General features: G+C 55.4%; 2 protein-coding genes across 2 annotated transcripts; both read left to right on the top strand.

The window, feature by feature from the left end:
* The first annotated feature begins 368 nt into the window (after positions 1-368).
* Positions 369-7,803, top strand: RPS19 (ribosomal protein S19). The gene is made up of 6 exons (XM_052655791.1): positions 369-542; positions 711-781; positions 1,031-1,131; positions 6,033-6,216; positions 6,832-6,886; positions 7,733-7,803. Exons 1-6 carry the CDS (start codon positions 384-386, stop codon positions 7,757-7,759), a joined length of 597 nt encoding a protein of 198 aa, XP_052511751.1. The 5' UTR covers positions 369-383; the 3' UTR covers positions 7,760-7,803.
* A 6,904-nt stretch (positions 7,804-14,707) lies between these two features.
* CD79A (CD79a molecule) lies at positions 14,708-18,080 on the top strand. Its single transcript, XM_052655790.1, has 5 exons — positions 14,708-14,783; positions 16,164-16,469; positions 16,693-16,811; positions 17,699-17,767; positions 17,883-18,080. Exons 1-5 carry the CDS (start codon positions 14,708-14,710, stop codon positions 17,994-17,996), a joined length of 684 nt encoding a protein of 227 aa, XP_052511750.1. The 3' UTR covers positions 17,997-18,080.
* Positions 18,081-19,375: the final 1,295 nt, after the last annotated feature.

Below are 19,375 nucleotides of genomic sequence, written 5' to 3'. Positions count from 1 at the left end.
TATCTCGCTGCAGGAGAAAGAAGAGCGAGGAAAAAAGCCTCCGCCCTCCCACCCAACCCGCTCACGTCCGCGGAGGTGAAGCCGCCTTTGCCCTGAGAGAGGTGGAGCCACCTTTTTTTTTGGTAAGCCCGTTCTCGCGAGCTCTCAGAACTCTCGCGATAACCGACGCCCGACTTGTGCGCCCGGGAAACCCCGTTGCTTCCTTTCCCCTTGCTGGCAGCGCGGAGGCCGCACGGTAAGGAGAGTGCTTCGGCACGACCCGGGCGCGGGGAGTCGGGGCTCGGCTTCCGAGCCCGAGGCACGTGCCTGGGGGCTCCGGGGCACCGGCGTGGGGCCGCCCCGCCCCCTAGAGCCGCGGCCACGTGCGAGCGACAGGCCCGGACATGTCTGACCCGCGCGGTCCGGGAACCGCGGCTGGGCCAGGTGGACACCCGGGAAAGCGAGGGCGAGGTGTGGGGCAGAATCGGGGGTTGGCGACGTACAGCGTCTTGACAAACGGGGTCAGGCAGTGTTACTGCGCCCCAGAGAGACCGTGGTCGTCGGTAAGCTCTGTAAGACCCGCAGGCGCCGGGGCCTCTAAAGCGGGGAATTGCAGTAAGGCCTTCGGAAAAGAAAGGGAGTGCGGCGGCTACGTCGCCGTAGGGCTGGGCCCCGACCGTTGGCAGTCTTCTCTATCCATCCTGTGTTCTCATGCTCGACTTTGCCCGCAGATGCCTGGAGTTACTGTAAAAGACGTGAACCAGCAGGAGTTCGTCAGAGCTCTGGCAGCTTTCCTCAAAAAGTGAGTGTGGGGACTGGGTGGGGGCTCTGGGCCCGCGGGTTTTCTTTTCCTGGCTGGAGAGGCTTGTTGGAGGTTAGTGTGGAGTCCACTCTTTCTGCATGAGGCCTGGGTTGTGTTTGAGTTTGAGTGTTTTTCCTCTTCTGGGGCACATTGGGCTCCTCGTGATGTACAGTTGTGCTGACAGAAGGGAATTGGGATAGAGTTTGTGGAGGCTCCTGAATTGTGCCTTTCTGGCTGTCCTGGTCCCAGGTCCGGGAAGCTGAAAGTCCCTGAATGGGTGGACACCGTCAAGCTGGCCAAGCATAAAGAACTTGCTCCCTACGATGAGAACTGGTTCTACACACGAGCTGGTGAGGAACTGGGGCCTTTGGATGGGGAGTGGAGGGCTGGGTGTCCCCTTTGTGAGTTCTTACTTGTTCCCCAGAAATTCCAAGAGAAATACTTGACTCTGTCATTGCGTGCCTTGTGTGACGTGAGGTAATGTTGTGTTGTGATATTTGTTCATTTGTAAGCGATTTTACGTTAGGACCCTTGCTTTCCTCGGAGCCTGGAGGGAATCCCAGGGACAATAAGTAAAGTGTTCATCTTTTGCCTAGAGGTAGTTTGTTTTCTAGAGAGTCGTTGGGCTTTCAATGGTTTTTTTCCTGTTTTCATTCAGGTCATCACACTAGCACCTATCTCCTCTTTAACAAGATGTTCATAACAAAGGGGTTGGAAATGTGACCCAGTTATTCTAAATCTTGAGAAGTACTGAGAAGAAAACGTTATTGTCACCCTGTACCAGCTGCTTCTCTTACCTTTTTATTAATCCTTCAGTAAGGACTGGCTTAAGTATAGCTCCTGACTGCACAGCGTTAGTACTGTCTTATCTGTCTTTTCAATGATTGAAGTTTCTCCAAGCAGTCACCCCCATGAAGCTTGCCTTGGGAGTGGGGCGTGGGGTTCAGCCCTGGATTGTGCCAAGGCAGCAGCCTCTGCACAGGCCTTCACTGCGGGCTCCCAGCCTCTCCACTCTCAAGCCTTCCTCCTCTGTGCAGTGGGTTCTGTCCTGACCACAGCTTGTCTCCATGTGGAAAGTAGGTGGGAAGCAGCGTTTAGAAGTTGACAAAACTCCAGCATGACTTTGAGAAGAGTTGGTCTTGGTCAGGTTGCCCAGTACCTCAGAACATGAAGTGTTTTGTAGTCTGAGCCCTGATGACTGTGAGGTGAGTGGGGTGGGTAGCTTATCCACCTGCTCACTTCAGTGTTTTTAGAAAGGATGGGGAGTGGGACAGGGTGGACAAGACCACCACTGCCACCCCATCCACCCGGCTTGGGAAGCAAGGTTTGTATGGTCCTGACTGCTCTTTTGTGATGCCCAAAATTTGGAGAAAGACTAGAAGTTTTTCTCATTTCGTGGGTGAGTATGCGTGTGTTGTGTAATCTGTACTTAACAGAAATCTCCCACGTAGGGACTGGTGGTAGCCGATTCGCTCTTGTGTCAGATTGGTTAAGACATGAGGTGTGCCTGCTCCTGAGACCACAACCCACTGGGCCTTGTCATCGCTTGGGGAGTTGGTGGTGGGCAGCTGTCTTCCCTTGGCTGCATTCTGTACTTTGCGTTTCTAGGTGCGGGAGGTGGGAGTTGGGGGAAGGGCATGGGTAATGCACACCTAGTTGAGCCTGCTGGTCAGCTCCGCAGTTGCTGTGGCCCCTTTCTGTCCGGTGCACCTTCCCTAACACCTCACGCTGGGTGTGCGTCCTGCCCTGCTGGTCTCCCTCTGGATTTCCAGAACCCCCTTTTGACTGGACTTTCCCAGCTGCCCTAATGGCACAGATAGCGGTTCTAGACCAAGGTTTGTTGGGGCACAGACACGGTTATTCGTTTACAGTCATAGCAGAGGCCAGGGTTGGAGCTATGACAGACTCCTTAACAGGACCCTTAACAGGAAAAGTTTGCCAACCTCTATTGAAATCTGGAGTGCTCCCACTGAGTTTGTTTAGTTCATACTCTGGAGGAGGAGAATCATGCAAGGTAACTTGTTTGCCCAGGAGGAGACTGAGGTACTGACAGATAAAGACCCTGGGGGGGTGTGGCAGGTTGATCTCAGGTGTAGATTACAGGGGCAGGGTAGGTGACAGGGTGCTCTGGAAGAGGTGCGGTTATCTGTAGGGATGAATCACCTCCAGGCAGTGGTGGTGGGGGGAGTGTGTGAGGGATGAGGTGTGGAGATGAACCGTTTCAGGGGAGCAGGGACCTCTGAGGGGAGGAGCGGGGTCAGGGGAGACACTAAGGGCTTTGAATGGGGCGCTGCATTGTGGGCTGGGTAGACGAGTGCTCAGATGGGCATGCTTGAGAGGGAGGTAAGAATACAGTGTGTGTCTGGCAGTGAGTGAGCCACTGCTGGATGGGGCACCTGAATCCCTTCTCCCGGCCACCACCACCCCCCCCCATGCCATACAGCTTGCAAAATCTTCGTTCACTGACCGTGGATTGAACCCAGGCTCTGGGCGGTGAAAGCACAGAGTCCTAACCCCTGAACTGCCAGAGAATTCCCACTGAATGCATTTCATTGTAAGGTGGAGGCCAGTCCCAGTCTGAGCGGTTTCCTTTTCCCGTCTTACGATTCAGTGGGTCAGGATGGAGCCATGAGCGTGAACTTAACACGAGCTGTTGGTTTGCTAGGCTGTGAAGACTTGTTTGGTCTGCCATTTGCCAAGTGGAGTGTGACTTGCCCCCTCATCCACTTTGGGGACCAACAAGACACCTAGTGGGGTGTGGGGTGCTGCGTGGTCCTTCCTCTATAGTTTGAGGTAGGAGTGACTCGTCATCCGCGTCTCCCTAGAGGGAGCAGAAGGACGCCTTGGAGGGGTTGAAGGAAAAGCCATTTGTGGCAGCCCCTCGTTCACTGAGGCCATCATAAACACCATTGGGGCGGCCTGGGTTTGTGCCCTTACAGCTCTACTTCAGGAGGAGGGGCTGGGGCCTCGGCCTAGGTCTGAAGGGCTGCAGGGAGGAGGTAGAAGGGGTCAGTGTTTCTGTAGAACTCAATATTTTGACTGTTAATTCCAACTTGTGAAGTTAATACTCTTGCTGTCCCTTGTAATGGGGTCAGAAAAATAATCTGCATGAACTGCTGTGATGGGGGGTGCCCTGGTACCTGCCACACCAGATGGTCGGGGGGGGGGGCGGCCATTGCCATGCCACTTGGCTTATGGGACTTAGTTCCTCAACCAGGGGTCGAACACAGGCCCTTGGCAGTGAGGAAGCAGCATCCTAACCGCTGGACCACCAGGGATGTCCCCCGCACCTGGTAGTTGTAGTGGTGTTACGTTGGGCTTTGTTGGAGTTGGTTCTCTGCCTTTTGCTGCTGGGACTGGAGAAAGTTGTCCCCATGAGTACCGTGCCACTGACCACTAGACATGGGTGGGCTCTGTCACAGCTGACATGGAGCCATGTTGGGGTTCAAACCCCAGCTACCAGGCAGCTCACCCCTTTCCGTGGTGAGATTGGGGCTCTCCTGGTTCAGCAAAATTCACGTCTAGTGTGCAGCCTCTTCGGGTATTTGTGAAATCAGGGGTGTTCGTCTTAACCCTCCTGTGGGGCTCTCATTCCTTCCACAGCCCAAGTGGAGAGCGGATCTCCACATGGAACCAGGGCATGGCCAGACAGGTTGGGGAGGGGAGGTGGCCACTGGGCATTTGCACTGGTCTTGAAGGCCATTTCTCCATGAGGTTACTCCCCTGGCAGAAAGGTTGTTGAGGGAAGGGGGCGTTTTATAAGAGATGAGTCTTTTGATCCTGGTAGTGGGTAGGCTGCTTGATGCCTGGAAGAGGGCCAGAGCCCTGGTATAGAGGATGGCATGGCTTCCCTGGTGGCTCAGACAGTAGAGCATCTGCCTGCAATGCGGGAGACCTGGGTTCAGTCCCTGGGTTGGGAAGATCCCCTGGAGAAGGAAATGGCAACCCACTCCGGTACTCTTGCCTGGAGAATCCCAAGGACGGAGGAGCCTGGTAGGCTACAGTCCACGGGGTCGCAAAGAGTCGGACACGACTGAGCGACTTCACTGGCACCTACAGGCAGGGGGTCACAGTGCAAATCATGGAGACAGAACCAAGGAGAGTGATGTAAAGGGAGCAGGGCCAGAGGCAGTGACACCAGGGAGAGGCTGCTCAGTGGTCCTGGGGGAGCAGCGGGAGTTAGTGCTCCGTGATAGGCCCCTGTAGCCTGTATCCGTATCTGGAGGCGGGCCGACAGTGGGCTGTGTGCAGGAACTGCCCTGGGAGGGGCAGCTGGAGGTGAGGAGGAACCCACCCCCAACCCTGGCTCTTGACAGGAGGGTCGTGGACATGGCCCGGTGCCCTGTGACTCTCGGCAGCAAGTCATTATTGAGAGAATAACTTCTGACTCATCTTCAGGACCAGGGGGAGTTTTAATGTGTGGGGAACTGAAGAGTCCCTACCCTTGAGCTTTCAGCCAGGTGGGGCCATGTGGTGGCCAGCATCTGGGCCCCAGCTCTTTCAAACCTCAGTCGCTCCCTGAGGTAGAAAACCACAACCATCTGTCGGGCTGTCTGTCTCTCCAGAGCGGCCACACTGTCAGGCTGGCTCCTGAGGCCATCTTACTACTCACAGGAGAGAGCGTAAAAGCAGGTGGCACAGGGCCTGGCGGGCCAGTGTTCCAGTTGAACAGGAGAGATTTCCAGGGAGACTGGCCAGGGGACTTGCCCGAGCCAGTCTAGGGACCAGAAACCCCAGCCCACGGAGCAGGTTGACATACCTTCTAGGTTGGGATTGTCCACGGCGTTAGGATGTCAGCACCGCTGCCACTGGGAACCCGAGCTCTTCAGGGCAGCCCTGGGACGGCAGTGGGGCAATCAGTAGGTCCTTTCTGCAACTCTCCAGCCCTGCGGAGCTCCCAAAGAGCTGTTTGTGGACAGCCACGGCTCAGATGTTTTCTGGGCTCCATTCGTGAAACCTCAGGTCCACCTCACCACTTGGCTGGGGCAGTCGCGGCCAAGACAGTCCCGAGGGCAGCAGGAAATGCTCGGTTGCGTGGCTGCGGCAGCCCCTCCACTGCCGGCCCCCCAGGCTCCTGAGCCAGGGGCAGTGGAGCCTTGTGTGCGTTCTCCTGTTCTCATTTCCCCAACTATAAGACGGGGAGACTCTGCTCCCTGTGGAATTCAGTGTGTGACCCTGAGCAAAGCCCTTTCCTGTGGGCTTCTGTGCCTTCTGTGGAAGGGTTCTCAAGCCTCCCTTCCCTCCCACCCAGCTTCCACAGCACGGCACCTGTACCTCCGGGGTGGCGCTGGGGTTGGCTCCATGACCAAAATCTACGGGGGTCGTCAAAGGAACGGTGTCATGCCCAGCCACTTCAGCAGAGGCTCCAAGAGCGTGGCCCGGCGGGTCCTCCAAGCCCTGGAGGGGCTGAAGATGGTGGAAAAGGACCAAGATGGGTAAGCCAGCGAGGGGAAGCTGGGCACGTGAGGGTGCTTGGGCAGACCCCCAGTGGTGCCTCTATGGAGGACCGCCCCCCTCCGCCCGTCAGTGAGGTGTCGGGCGTGTCTGGGCCCTCGGGCAGGCAGGGGGGTGTCGGGCGTGTCTGGGCCCTCGGGCAAGCAGGGGGGTGTCGGGCGTGCCCTTGGGCAGGCAGGGGGGTGTCGGGCGTGCCCTCGGGCAGGCATGGGGCTCAGAAGCGCGAGCAGCCGAGGGGCCCCGCCCCGACCTCCCTGGCTGGCTGCTCCAGGCTCCAGGAAGGTACTGTAGCGACTCTGCTTTCATTAGCCTGCTCCTTAACTTTTCCCAGTTGATTTTTCGGGGCTTTTGATCTGTTGCTTGCAGAAACGACACCCCATCAGCTCAGGACGAGGGGGGGTTCCCGCTGCAGCCTCCAGCTTGTTAGAATGCAGCCGACTGGGGACCTGAGTGGGACTTGGCTGGCGTCGTGAGGTCCTGCGGCCAGGTGCCTCCTTGGGAAGCCTGGCTCGTGTCCAGGAGAGGCCTGGCCGGGACCGGGGATGCTGGTGAGAGTCCACGCTCACCTGGGCCTGTGTGACCCTTCTCTCCCACAGGGGCCGCAAACTGACGCCTCAGGGTCAGAGAGATCTGGACAGGATTGCTGGACAGGTGAGTGGGGACTTCAGTCACCCCCCGGGGGCCTCTGGAGCCTGGATTTTGACAGTTTCCTCCTCTGGGTACAGCCAGGGAAGCGGGGGTGCAGGAGAAAGAACATTTCTAACAGACTTCCCGTCACGGGGGCTGGGAGACAGGTTGGAATGCGGGGCCCTGGGTGAAGGGACGCCCGGGCCTGGGTGCAGCCCGCTGGTCCTCTTCTGCAGGGCACGTTCCCTCACAGGCCGCTCTGTCTCCCCAGGTCAGCCTTCTAATTGTGACTGCAGGGTTTCTTCCTTACTCCTGATAAGGAGCATCAGGCAGGGTGCCACAGAACCCGGCCTCCATGTGGAGGCCGACTGGCTAGACACCCTGGGCCAGTCTCCCTGTCTGGGATAATGCTCTCAGCTACTTCACAAGGTGGTGGCAAGGATTCTTGAGCTACAGCAGCAGGAGCCCCGGGGCCTGGCATGAACCTGTTGTTGGTTTTCTTCTTTGTGTCATTGACTTAGTAAGGCCCCCTGGGAGCCTTGGACTGGAGTCCCTTAGTTCTCAGTGTCAGACAAGAGTGGCATATTCAGCCCTCTGGGAGCGGGAGGTGGCCTGGCAGGGGCAGTGCAGGGCCCAGCACCAGCAGCTGTGTGGACTGGATTGATGGACGGAGGTCAGAATCATACTGCAGTGCTCTCGTGAGTCCCAGTTTCTGCTTCTGTAAATGGGGGAAGTGCCCGAGGCTGTGAGCCTCTGGTGAGATAAATACATAGGAAACCACAAATCAGGAGGCCTGGTGCCCCCTGGTTAGTGAAGCGCCCGAACACGGCGCCACAGCTGATCGTAACTATTTGTCTATCTTTCCCACAGGTGGCAGCTGCCAACAAGAAGCATTAGAACAAATGATGCTGGGTTAATAAATTGCCTCGTTCATAACCCCAGTCTGGGTCTCCTGTTTTGGGGAGTAGGGCAGGAGGACGGAGCGCTTCCCTTCCCTTGTGAAAGAGGCGCCAAGGGCTTCCTGGATGGCTGTGGTACTCAGCACCCCCCGAAACCTGAGGCCTGGCTTCCAGATTCAAACAGGTTCTCCCCCAAGTGGGCAAGGTGCTGGTGCACGACCCAGGGCCTTTGCATCTCCGCAGAGCGAGTCTCAGAAAAAAGAAACTGAAAGTTCAGGCAGTGGCCCTGCTGGAGCAAAGCAGGAGGGCCCCTGGGGCTCAAGTGCTGCTTCCCTGGAAGGAAGTGGGCGGGCAGGCAGCCCTGGCGACCCGTTGGTGCCTTCCGCCCAAGGTTTTGACCTCTGCCTCGCGTGCACTTCCTCTCCCTGATCCACATGGGACCCTTCACTTGGGATCTCTAGCCTGGGCCGTGCTGTACCCCCCTCAACCAGGGGAAGCTGCAGCATGGGCCCAGCTGGGACCAGGGTGTTCAGACCTGCACAGAGGCTGCGGCCTGGGGCCTGCTCCGTGCTCTGCCCCCGCTGGGTCTCCATGGTGATGGGCTCTTGGCACTGATGGGACCTTCCCTGGTAGCTCAGTCAGTAAAGAATGCTTCCCTTGCAGAAGGGAACAGCTATCCACTCCAGTATTACTGCCTGGAGAATTCCATGGACCGAGGAACCTGGTAGGCTATAGTCCATGGGGTCACAAAGAGAGGACACTGAGCAGCTCTGACTAATGGAACAGGAACTACCTGTGCCTGGGCCCCTGGTTGAAGCAGGACACCCTTTTAATCCTAGAGGGAGAAGCCTTGCCACCCTAAAGACCAGGCCTATCTCCGAGCTGGGGAAAGCTAAAATGCTGAGGCTAAACTGGCTAGGCCACAACCCCTGAGGTTCCTCCACCCCAAGTTACCACTGAGATCAGACCCAGTGCCACACATGGGTTTGCGTTCCACTACTGCCCATAATTGCTACCACCCTGAGCAGCTTACCCTCAGCTTGCTCTTGTTTGTAAAGCTACTTACTCCTGCCTGAGGGATTCTGGGAGGTTCCCTGTCAGCTCAAAGCAGCATACCTGGTGTACGAAGATGTTCAAAGTGAAAATATCAGACTGCAGAGTCATACACCTTTGGCACTACTGCCCCCCAGCTCAAAAGTTGTCAGGGCTGGAAGTTACTGATGTGAACACTGGACTAGAGCCTACCAGTGTGTTCTACCCAAGTACTCCAGTTCAGTCACTCTAGTGTCTGAATCCTTGTGACCCCACGGACTGTAGCATTCCAGGCTTCCCTGTCCATCACCAACTCCTGGAGCTTAAACTTGTCCATCATGTAGGTGGTGCCATTCAGCCATCTCATACTCTTTCTGCCTTCAGTCTTTACCAGCATTGGTCTTTTCCAGTGAGTCGGTTCTTTGCATCAGGTGGCCAAAGTAATTGGAGTTTTAGCTTCAGCATCAGTCCTTCCAATGAATATTCAGGACTGATTTAGGATGCGCTGGTTGGATCTCCTTGCAGTCCAAGGGACTCTGAAGAGACTCCTCCAACACCAGAGTTCAAAGGTGTCAATTCTTCAGCATGCAGCATTCTTTTTGGTCCAACTCTCACATTCATACATGACTCCTGGAAAGAAACCATAGCTTTGCCTAGACAGACCTTTGTTGGTAAAGTAATGTCTCTGCTTTTTAACATGCTGTCTAGGTTGGTCATAGCTTTTCTTCCAAGGAGCAAGCGTTTTTTGATTTCCTGGCTGTAGTCACCATCTGCAGTGATTGTGGAGCCCAGGAAAGTCTGCCAGTGTTTCCATTGTTTCCCCATCTATTTGCCATGAAGTGATGGGGCCATATGCCATGATCTTTTCTGAATGTTGAGTTTTAAGCCAGTTTTCACTCTTTGATCAAGAGGCTCTTTACTACTTCTTCCCTTTCTGCCATAAGGGTGTGTCATCTGTGTATCTAAGGTTACTGATATTTTTCCCAGCTGGAATCTTGATTCCAGCTTGTGCTTCAGCCAGCCAGGCATTTTGCATGATGTACTCTGAATATAAGTTAAATAAGCAGGGTGACAATATACAGCCTTGACACACTCCTTTCCCAATTTGGAACCAGTCTGATGTTCCATGTCGAGTTCTAACTTGCTTCTTGACCTGCATACAGATTTCTCAGGGACTTTCCTTGTGACTCAGCTGGTAAACAATCTGCCTGCAATGCGGGAGACCTGGGTTCGATTCCTGGGTTGGGAAGATCCCCTGGAGAAGGGAAAGGCTACCCAGTCCAGTATTCTGGGCTGGAGAACCCCATGGACTGTATAATCCATGGGGTCGCAAAGAGTCAGACACGACTGAGAGACTGAAGTACTAGAGGTGCTGTGTAACCGCATCACTAAATACTTTTGTGAAGTAGGTGCCCAAACGCACCCACTGTTTCAGTTCAGTTCAGCCGCTCAGTTGTGTCTGACTCTCCGACCCCGTGAACTGCATCACACCAGGCCATCTGTCACCAACCCCTGGAGTCCACCCAAACCCATGTCCATTGAGTTGGTGATGCCATCCAACAATCTCATCCTCTGTCGTCCCCTTCTCCTGCCCTCAATCTTTCCCAGCATCAGGGTCTTTGCAAATGAGTCAGCTCTTCACATCAGGTAGCCAAAGTGTTGGAGTTTCAGCTTCAACATCGTTTGGAGATGGGAAAAAGAAGTCACAGGATGCGTGATTTTCCTCATGACCTACAGCTAGGAGGTGGCAAAGCTGGCATTTGGTAGCTACAGCCAGCTACCTGGGCTGTAGCCCCTGAAGGGCTTAGAAATGAGGAAAATGAGACCCAAAGTGTTACACTCCTGGGCATGGCCTTGAGCCAGTCAGTCCTTGTTTGGGACCTAAGTTTCCTCTTTTATCGATTGAGAATGAAATTTCCCAGAATCGTCCTGGGGATGCAATGCCAAGCATCTGGTTAGCTTGCCCAGTGCCAGAAACCAGGGGTGCTGGGTTAAGTGGGTCGTGGAAGTGCCCAGACAAACCAGCCTGCCTGAGAGGGCTTGCGATGCGGAGGCTGCACCGCTCTGGCCACTGGGGGGCAGTCAAGGGCCTGAAAACCAGCTTGGCCAGGAAGGATGCTGAAGGAGGTGAATTCCCAAGGGCTGCAGCAACTGGACCACCCAGGTATCTTCCTACGCGGGGGTCAGAAGGAGGAACTTTAGTGCAGAGGGGCTTATAACCCGCTATACAGAGAGGAGCCCAACGGAACAGCTGGGTCCCTGGAGGGAAGCAGGGAGGGTCCGAGGGCCAGAGAAGAGGAAGTGTGTCCTAGGAACCCTGCTCTGTGATATTCTTACAGCCTCACAAGGCAGAGGGGTTGTGCCCAAGTAACAGGAGGAGAAACTGAGGCTCAGATGACCAGAGCTGAGATTCAAACCCAGGAGGTGTGATCTCTTGAGGCCCACGTTCTTCTGTGTGGGTGACATTTGAACTTTTTTTAAATTACAAAAGACTTCAACACGCAGAACAGTATAATAGTGTAACAAGGACCCATGAACCCACTACCCAGCTTAAAAAGTAAAACGACCGAAATCTAAGAGAGACAAAGCCTTCTGTGTACCCTTCCCCCAGAGGGAACGCCCCCTTGCGAGTGGGGTGTCACTCCCCTGCATGGGCTCACCCCTTTCCTGCACACACATTCCCCTAACAGCACACATTGCTTTGCCTTTTGAAAACAAGTCAGCTGGATCCTGCCACAGTCCATTTCTTCTCATTTTTTTGTTGGTCCTGAGATGCAGCCCTGTTGACAAGTGAAGCTCAGACTCTTCTGCTATGTGCTACTTTATTGACAACCAATACTTTGGCCACCCGATGCGAAGAGCTGACCCATTGGAAAAGCCCCTGATGCTGGGAGAGGAAAGGGATGACAGAGGACGAGAAGGTTGGATGGCATCACCGACTCAATGAACATGAGTTTGAGCAAACTCCAAGAGATGCTGAAGGACAGGGAAGCCTGGCACGCTGCAGTCCACGGGGTCGCAAGGAGTCATGTAAGACTGAGCGACTAAACAACAACAACCAGCAGCCCACTCCAGTATTCTTGCCTGGACAATCCCCGGACAGAGGAGCCTGATGGGCTACCGTCTATGGGGTTGCAAGAGTCAGACACGACTTAGCGACTAAACCACCACCACCATCAGTTCAGTTCAGTTCAGTCACTCAGTCGTGTCCGACGCTGCAACCCCACGCACTGCAGCACGCCAGGCCTCCCTGTCCATCACCAACTCCCAGAGTTTACCTAAACTCATGTCCACTGAGTCGGTGATGCCATCCAACCATCTCATCCTCTGTCGTCCCCTTCTCCTCCTGCCCCCAATCTTTCCCAGCATCCAGGTCTTTTCCAGTGAGACAGCTCTTCACATCAGGTGGCCAAAATACTGGAGTTTCAGCTTCAACAGCAGTCCTTCCAAAGAACACCCAGGACTGATCTCCTTTAGGATGGACTGGTTGGATCTCCTTGCAGTCCAAGGGACTCTCAAGAGTCTTCTCCAGCACCACATTTCGAAAGAGTCAATTCTTCAGCACTCAGCATTCTTTTTGGTCCAACTCTCACATCCATACATGACCATTGGAAAAACCACAACCTTGACTAGACACACCTTTGTTGGCAAGGTAATGTCTCTGCTTTTTAATATGCTGCCTAGGTTGGTCATAACTTTTTTCCCAAGGGGTAAGCATCTTTTAATTTCCTGGCTGCAGTCACCATCTGCAGTGATTTTGGAGCCCCCCAAAATAAAGTCAGCCACTGTTTCCATTGTTTCCCCATCTGTTTGCCATGAAGTGATGGGACCGCATGTCATGATCTTACTTTTCTGAATGTTGCGTTTTAAGCCAACTTTTTCACTCTCCTCTTTCACTTTCATCAAGAGGCTCTTTAGTTCTTCTTCACTTTCTGCTATAAGGGTGGTATCATCTGCATATCTGAGGTTATTGATATTTCTCCTGGTAATCTTGATTCCAGCATGTGCTTCATCCAGCCGATTTTTTAATTTTGGGGGATGCTTGGACTCTGCATATAAGTTAAATAAGCAGGGTGACAATATACAGCCTTGACATACTCCTTACCGTAGCTCAATGTATACATTCATTCTCCTATAAAGGAATTTCTCATGTTTCCCAGTTTCAGCTGCCAAAAATCTCCCTGCCATGAATTTCTTCCTAGGTGTCCCCTTACGTGTGTATGTCTTATATGTGTGCGCACATGTATGACATGGTCCCCTAACAGCTCACAAACATCTCAACAACTTCATATCATTCCACTCCCCCACCCCTCAGGCTTCATTTTCCTCCCACTTGACCTAAAATGATGTTCAAAGGAACCTGGGCACACGTAAGTGACTTGGAATCCCTGCTCCGCCACCAGAGTGTAACACTGGGCAAGTGGCAGATGGCGCCCCCTCTGTGATGGCATCAGTTTCCCCCCTTTAAATTGGTGGGGGGTGGGGGCGGTAAGTGGCTGAAATGAAAGAACACCAGGAAAGAGCCCACTGTGGCCCTTGGATGTCAGGAATATCATCTTAAGTCACAGCACCAGGGAGATATTTTCATCCTCATCTCTTGGATTAAAAATGCTGAACCTCAGGGACTTCCCTGGTGGTCCAGTGGCTAAGACTCCATGCTCCCAATGCAGGAGGCCCGGGTTCAATCCCTGATCAGGGAACTAGAACCCACATGCCACAACTTACGAGAGTTCACATGTCGCAATTAAGACCCTGCGCTGCCACATAAAATGATACATATATTTTTTTTTAATGCCGAACCTCAGAAAGGAAAGCCATCACGTAGGCACAGAGTTGGTGAGCCTGCCTCATTTATTCCTCATGTGTGTATGTTAGTCGCTCAGTCGTGTCTGACTCTTTGCGACCCCGTGGACTATAGCCCACCAGGCCCCTCTGTCCATGGACTTCTCCAGGCAAGAATACTGGAATGAGTAGCCATTCCCTTCTCCAGGGGTTCTTCCTGCATCTCCTTATATGTGTGTGTGCATGGGATTGAACCCTTGTCTCCTGCATTGGCAGGTGGATTCTTTACCACTGAGCCACCAGGGAAACCCTTATTCCTCATAAGCATTAATAATAACCAACCTTTACTGAGCACCTATCCACGTGCTGGGGTCCTGTGTTCAGCGCTGTGCATGTACAACCTCTTTTGTTGGAAAAATTCTCTTTTCCAACCCCAAGAAGGGAGGACACAGAGGCTTAGGGACTCCCCATGCTCCAATGGTTAAGAAGCCGCCCTGCAAGGCAGGGGACGTGGGTTTGAGCCCTGGTCAGGAAACTAAGATCCCGCGTGCCATAAGGCAATAAGCCCATGGCCACAACTAGAGAATCTGTGTGCCCCAACGAAAGATCCTGCATGACACAGCAAAGATCTCATATGCTGCGACTAAGACCCAATGCAACCAAATAAATTAATAAGTATCTAAAAAAAAGAAGTGAGGACACAGGCTCGGAGAGGGGACAAGTTTTGCCCGAGGCCAATGAGAGGCAAAGACCAAGCTTGGAACCACCACCACCCTTGACTGCCTGTGTGCAGCAGGCCCCCCAAACCCTGGCTCCCTCGAGCAGGGAGGGTTTCCTTTCCAGTGACGAGCCAGGCCTTGAACCAATCTCTTCCCCCCACCCAAGCAGCCTCCTCTCAGGGGAGTTGTGGTGGCCACAGGTGCAAGAAGCGGTTCCTCTCCACTCACAGCCTGAAGCCTCCCCCACCAGGGGCTTCCCCCTAGCCTGCCAGCCAAAGGGCCCAGCAGTGGGGCCAGTGAAGCCCGTCTCCGCAGGGCCGGGCAGGAAGTGGGGCGGGGTTTGGGGCTCAGCGAGGTGGGATCTGGTACCCCGGGACTGCTGCAACCCAGACTAACCAACCCACTGGGAGAAGATGCCTGAGGGTCCCCAAGCCCTGCAAAGCCCGCCTGCCACCATCTTTCTCCTCCTGATCTCCGCTGCTGGCCTGGGTACGTGGTTAGCAGACAGGTGCTGGGGAAGGCGGTAGTGGGAACTGGGAGACTGTTGAGAGGGGCCCCAGGCAGAGGGGGAGGGAGAGGAGCTGGCAGGAGGCAGGCTAGAAAAGACCCTGTAGAAACTGCATCTGTCTGCTTGATTGTCTCAAACAGGCCGGTGGGAGGCTGGAGGGGGCTCAGCGAAGTTGAAGGTGCGTCCTTTGCCGGGTGGAGGGAGGCAGGGGCAGGAGACACCTTCCCCAACCGCTCATCCCCCTTGATCAAAATAAGGAACTAAGGTTGCCCTTGACTGACTGAGCTCCAGAGCTGGGGGCAGGGAGGGGACGGTGGTGGGTAGCAGTCAGCTTCAAGGGGGAGAAAAATCTTTCTCCTTTTCTGCCTTGAATCCTAGTCCTCACCCCCTACTGAGGGAACCCCCTTCTCAGTGCTGGGGGAGTAAGTGACCTTCCCCCTTGCCCTCCCACACAATGCCAGCTGGCAGGGCTGTGACCACCCTGTTTGACCAAGGAGTTGAGAGAGGCGTCCAGTCACCCCAAATTTCCACTGGGAGCTGAGATTGGAGTGACTCCTCAGGTTGCTGTCTCTTACCCCACTTCTTCCTTCTTCTCTCTTCCCCACCTCTCCCCTCCTCCCTCCAAAAGAGGCAGAGCCAGCCATGCGGACTGGCCCAGGAGGAGGGGCACAGAACTGGGCCTTCCCCGTGCCTGGGCCGCCCCATCTCCTTCGACCCAGCTGAGGCCCTCCCAGCCCTAACCAGCCAGCTCAGCCCAGTCCCTGACCTCACCCCTGGCCCCCAGCATGACACAAGCAAGCCAAGGAGAATGAGGGCCGGGCCCAGGGTCACAGGGCAGGGCAGGCTCACAAACTGGCAAGAAGAGGCCCAGGGCCAAGGGACGCCTGCTGCTGTGGGTCGCAGCTGGCCCACTGGTAGAATGGGTTGATGACAGAACCGATTTCTATGGGTTCTGTGATAGTTATACAAAGTAAGTAAAGTGCCAGTGTGACGCCAGGCAGGGGCTGGGTGAGAAAATAATCCAGGAGGGCCTTCAGGAGGAGGTGATGCCCAAACTGATTTTGTAAGGAGCTTCCTGGCCTGGGGCACTGCTAGTCCTAGGGAACTGCCTATTCAAGTGCCAGTGAGCTCAGAGTGGGTGGAAGCACAGAGCAGGGGGCAGAGGGAGGAGGTGGCTCTGGAGGGGCAAGTGGGGACACCTCCCAGCCCCCCCTCCACTTTGGGTGTGTCACTCACACTTCTCCACACCCCACCCCACATACACATATACACACGCAGCCAGGAGTCCTGCAGCTACCAGGGGCCGCGCTGGGTCAGTGTCCCCGTTGGCTGTCCCCAACCCGCCTGCCTCCTCTCTGCAGGCCCCGGGTGCCAGGCCCTGTGGGTGGAGTGGGGCCCACCCTCGGTGACGGTGAGCGTGGGGGAGGAGGTGCGCCTCCAGTGCATACACAACGGCAGCAACAGCAACACCAATGTCACCGTCACGTGGTGGCGCGTCCTCCAAGGCAACTCCTCATGGCCCCCTGTGATGCATCTCGGGAGCCTGGGTGCCGGGGGCGAGCTGATCATCAAACAAGTGAACAAGAGCCACAGGGGCATGTATAGGTGCGAAGTCAGTGACGGCAAGAAAATACAGCGCTCCTGCGGGACGTACCTCCGCGTGCGAGGTGAGTGCCCATCCCATCCATCCGTCGGGAAGTCGGGATGGAGCCCGTGCCGGCATCGCCTGCATCTCTGGCATCCTGGGTCTCTGGCTCTCACGCAGTGGCCAGTCTTCTCACCTGCAAAGCGGGAGCGGCTTCCAGGGTCTTGGGCCTCGCTGGAGGGGGCGTGGCCTAGAGGCGTGGCCAGCGGCAAGGTGGGGCTCTGAGCCGTATTCCCTCCTCACAGAGCCGCTCCCCAGGCCCTTCCTGGACATGGGGGAGGGCACCAAGAACAACATCATCACCGCTGAGGGCATCATCCTCCTCATCTGCGCCGTGGTGCCTGGAACGCTGCTGCTCTTCCGGGTGAGCCCGCCCCCCAGACCCACCCCGCGGGAACTAGCGGACCCCCAAGAGTCCCTCCCGCCTAGAACTTGGCAGAATGGCAGCGCCCACCTCCCAGGCGCCGAGGGCCTAAAAATTTAATAGAATGAACGCATTCAAACTGTGCTGGGACCAGAGGGGCGTCCTTGCTCAGTCTCCCCTCAGGGTTGTCTTCACCTCTGGCCCCAGGGATGCCTCACTGGCTCCCTCTATCCAGGAGGGCTGTACCCTTCAGATGTAGCCCAGGACGGGGAAGATGGGAGCTGGTGTCATCCCGGATGTCTGACCCCCACCGGCGTCTCTGGCATGCCTGTGGGCTCAGCCACTAAGCGGTGTGTCCGGTTCTTTTGCGCCCCGTGGCCTGTAGCCCGCCAGGCTCCTCTGTCCATGGGATTTCCTAGGCAATACCTGAGCTTCCACAGTGGCTCAGCAGTAAAAGAATCCACCTGCAATGCAGGAGACGTGGGTTCCATCCTTAGGTTGGGAAGATCCCCTGGAGAAGGGAATGGCAACCCACTCCAGTATTCTTGCCTGGAGAATCCCATGGACAGAGCCTGGCGGGCTACTGGCCACAGGATCGCAAAAAACGTCAGACACAACCGAGCGACTAAAACAACAACAAATCCTCTTTAGGCCACAAGACAACTATAGCCACTTAGTATTATTAATCTCACTATTTGTGGGGAAGAATAGGCAGTGGGGACAATCAAAAGGACACTGGCTGGGACCCAGAGTGGCCCGCCACTTACAGGATATGTGACTCTGGGCATGTCCCTTAACTCCTCCTGGCCTCCACGAGGGTCTGAAAACACGATCTCTATCTGCCCACCCTCCGCCCCCACTCACTGAGGCTCCCCATCCCACAACAGAAACGATGGCAGAACATGAAATTCGGGGCTGATATCCAGGATGACTACGAAGACGAAAATCTCTATGAGGTGAGTGGAAGGTGGGGGCAGGTCTGCGGGGTGGGGTGGGGTTCTCCTAGGGCTCCTCCTTGAGGCTGGTTGGGGGCCTCTGGCACTGATGCCCACCACCTTGTCTCCACCCCAGGGCCTGAACCTAGATGACTGCTCCATGTATGAGGACATCTCCCGGGGCCTCCAGGGCACCTACCAGGACGTGGGCAGCCTCCACATCGGAGATGCTCAGCTGGAGAAGCCGTGACCCTGCCAGGCTGACCCGCCATGCACCCAACCCGTGTTTCACCCTACTTCCCCCCCGAAGCTGCTCTCTTTTCACAATCTTTCCTGGGAGTGTCCCGACTCAACTTCCCCCTGGGACTGTCCACTCTTCTTCCCTCTAGGTCATCCTTGTCCTCATCCCCTCCACACACCCTAACTCGATCCTCCCCTACTGCCTTCCCCCGGCTTCCCTCACCGACCCACCCACCCAGCGGGTAATGAGCCCTTAATCACTGCCTCTAGGGGAGCTGAACATAGCAGCCTCCTTAGTGTCACCTCCCCGCTGCCTGCTCTGTCACGGCCACTTAGTGATAATAAATCCTTCCCAACGGCAGACCTTCGCAGGAGTCATGGATCTCGGGGGGACCATTCCCCTTCCTTTTCTGAAACCAAGAAATCCAGGACCTCAGCCCCCTCCTCCCCCAGCCCCTGCCCACTCCCCACACCTGGGACCAGGTAGCCAGTCTTGGCCATCCCCTGAAAAATCAAGTAGTGTCTTGGGAAGGGTCCTACCCCAGGCTCTGTGCCTGAGCAGAGGAGGACAGGGCGGGGTGGGGGGGGTGGGGTCCCAGGTAACTGGTTATATTCATTTACGTGCATCTAAGTCGCCAAAACACAGTGGACTGTCTGCTGGGACTGGTACCAAATCCTGACCATAGCCACACCTGTTCTCTGCAAGTGGACTTGTAAAACTGGGATTTGGAGAGCTTGTGGCAGTAAATTGGGGATGGTGGGAAGACCTGGAGGGGATGACAGAGAAAGACAGAGGTACAGTGTGTCTGAGCTACAGAGGGGAGGGAAATTGAGACAGAGATAAGGATGGAGAGACAGAGGTGAGTGAACTGAGACACCGGGGAGACAGGGCATCAGAGACAGATGCCAGGAAGAGACAAAAAGGCAAGAAGGGTCCACTGAAAATGGACATGGAGAGGCTGACCCCTGAGACTCTAGGAAAAGCAACAGATGGGGAAATGACTGATGGTGATGCAGAAAGATCCAGACCCAGCGATGGGGAGAGAAGCCTCTGAGACAGAAAGTGACAAAGAGTTGAAAAGACAGCAGGGAGAAGCAGAGGCCCAGGAGCAAGAGGGAAAGACCACAAAGGAGCAAGAGAGTCAGAGACAGAGGCAAAGAGAAGAACACGGACAGAAACACACAGAAGCAAAAACAGAGACCAAGAGACACACAGAGACTCAGAGCAGGGGCGGCCACACGCAGGTGGGGACGGACGCAGGGCCCCCAGCCTCGCCAGGGAGGTGATGGCCGACGTCAGGCAGATCTGAGAAACGTGGTGCCCGCGCCCTGCGGAGGGACAGACTGACAAAGCCGGGAGAAGCTAGGCGGTGTCCGGGTGGGGCCGAT

Source organism: Budorcas taxicolor, chromosome 18 (genome assembly GCF_023091745.1).
Source record: "Budorcas taxicolor isolate Tak-1 chromosome 18, Takin1.1, whole genome shotgun sequence".
In the NCBI taxonomy this organism is placed as follows: Eukaryota; Metazoa; Chordata; class Mammalia; order Artiodactyla; family Bovidae; genus Budorcas; species Budorcas taxicolor.
Note: the sequence above shows the minus strand (reverse complement) of the source record. Positions and strands in the feature narration are given on the sequence as shown.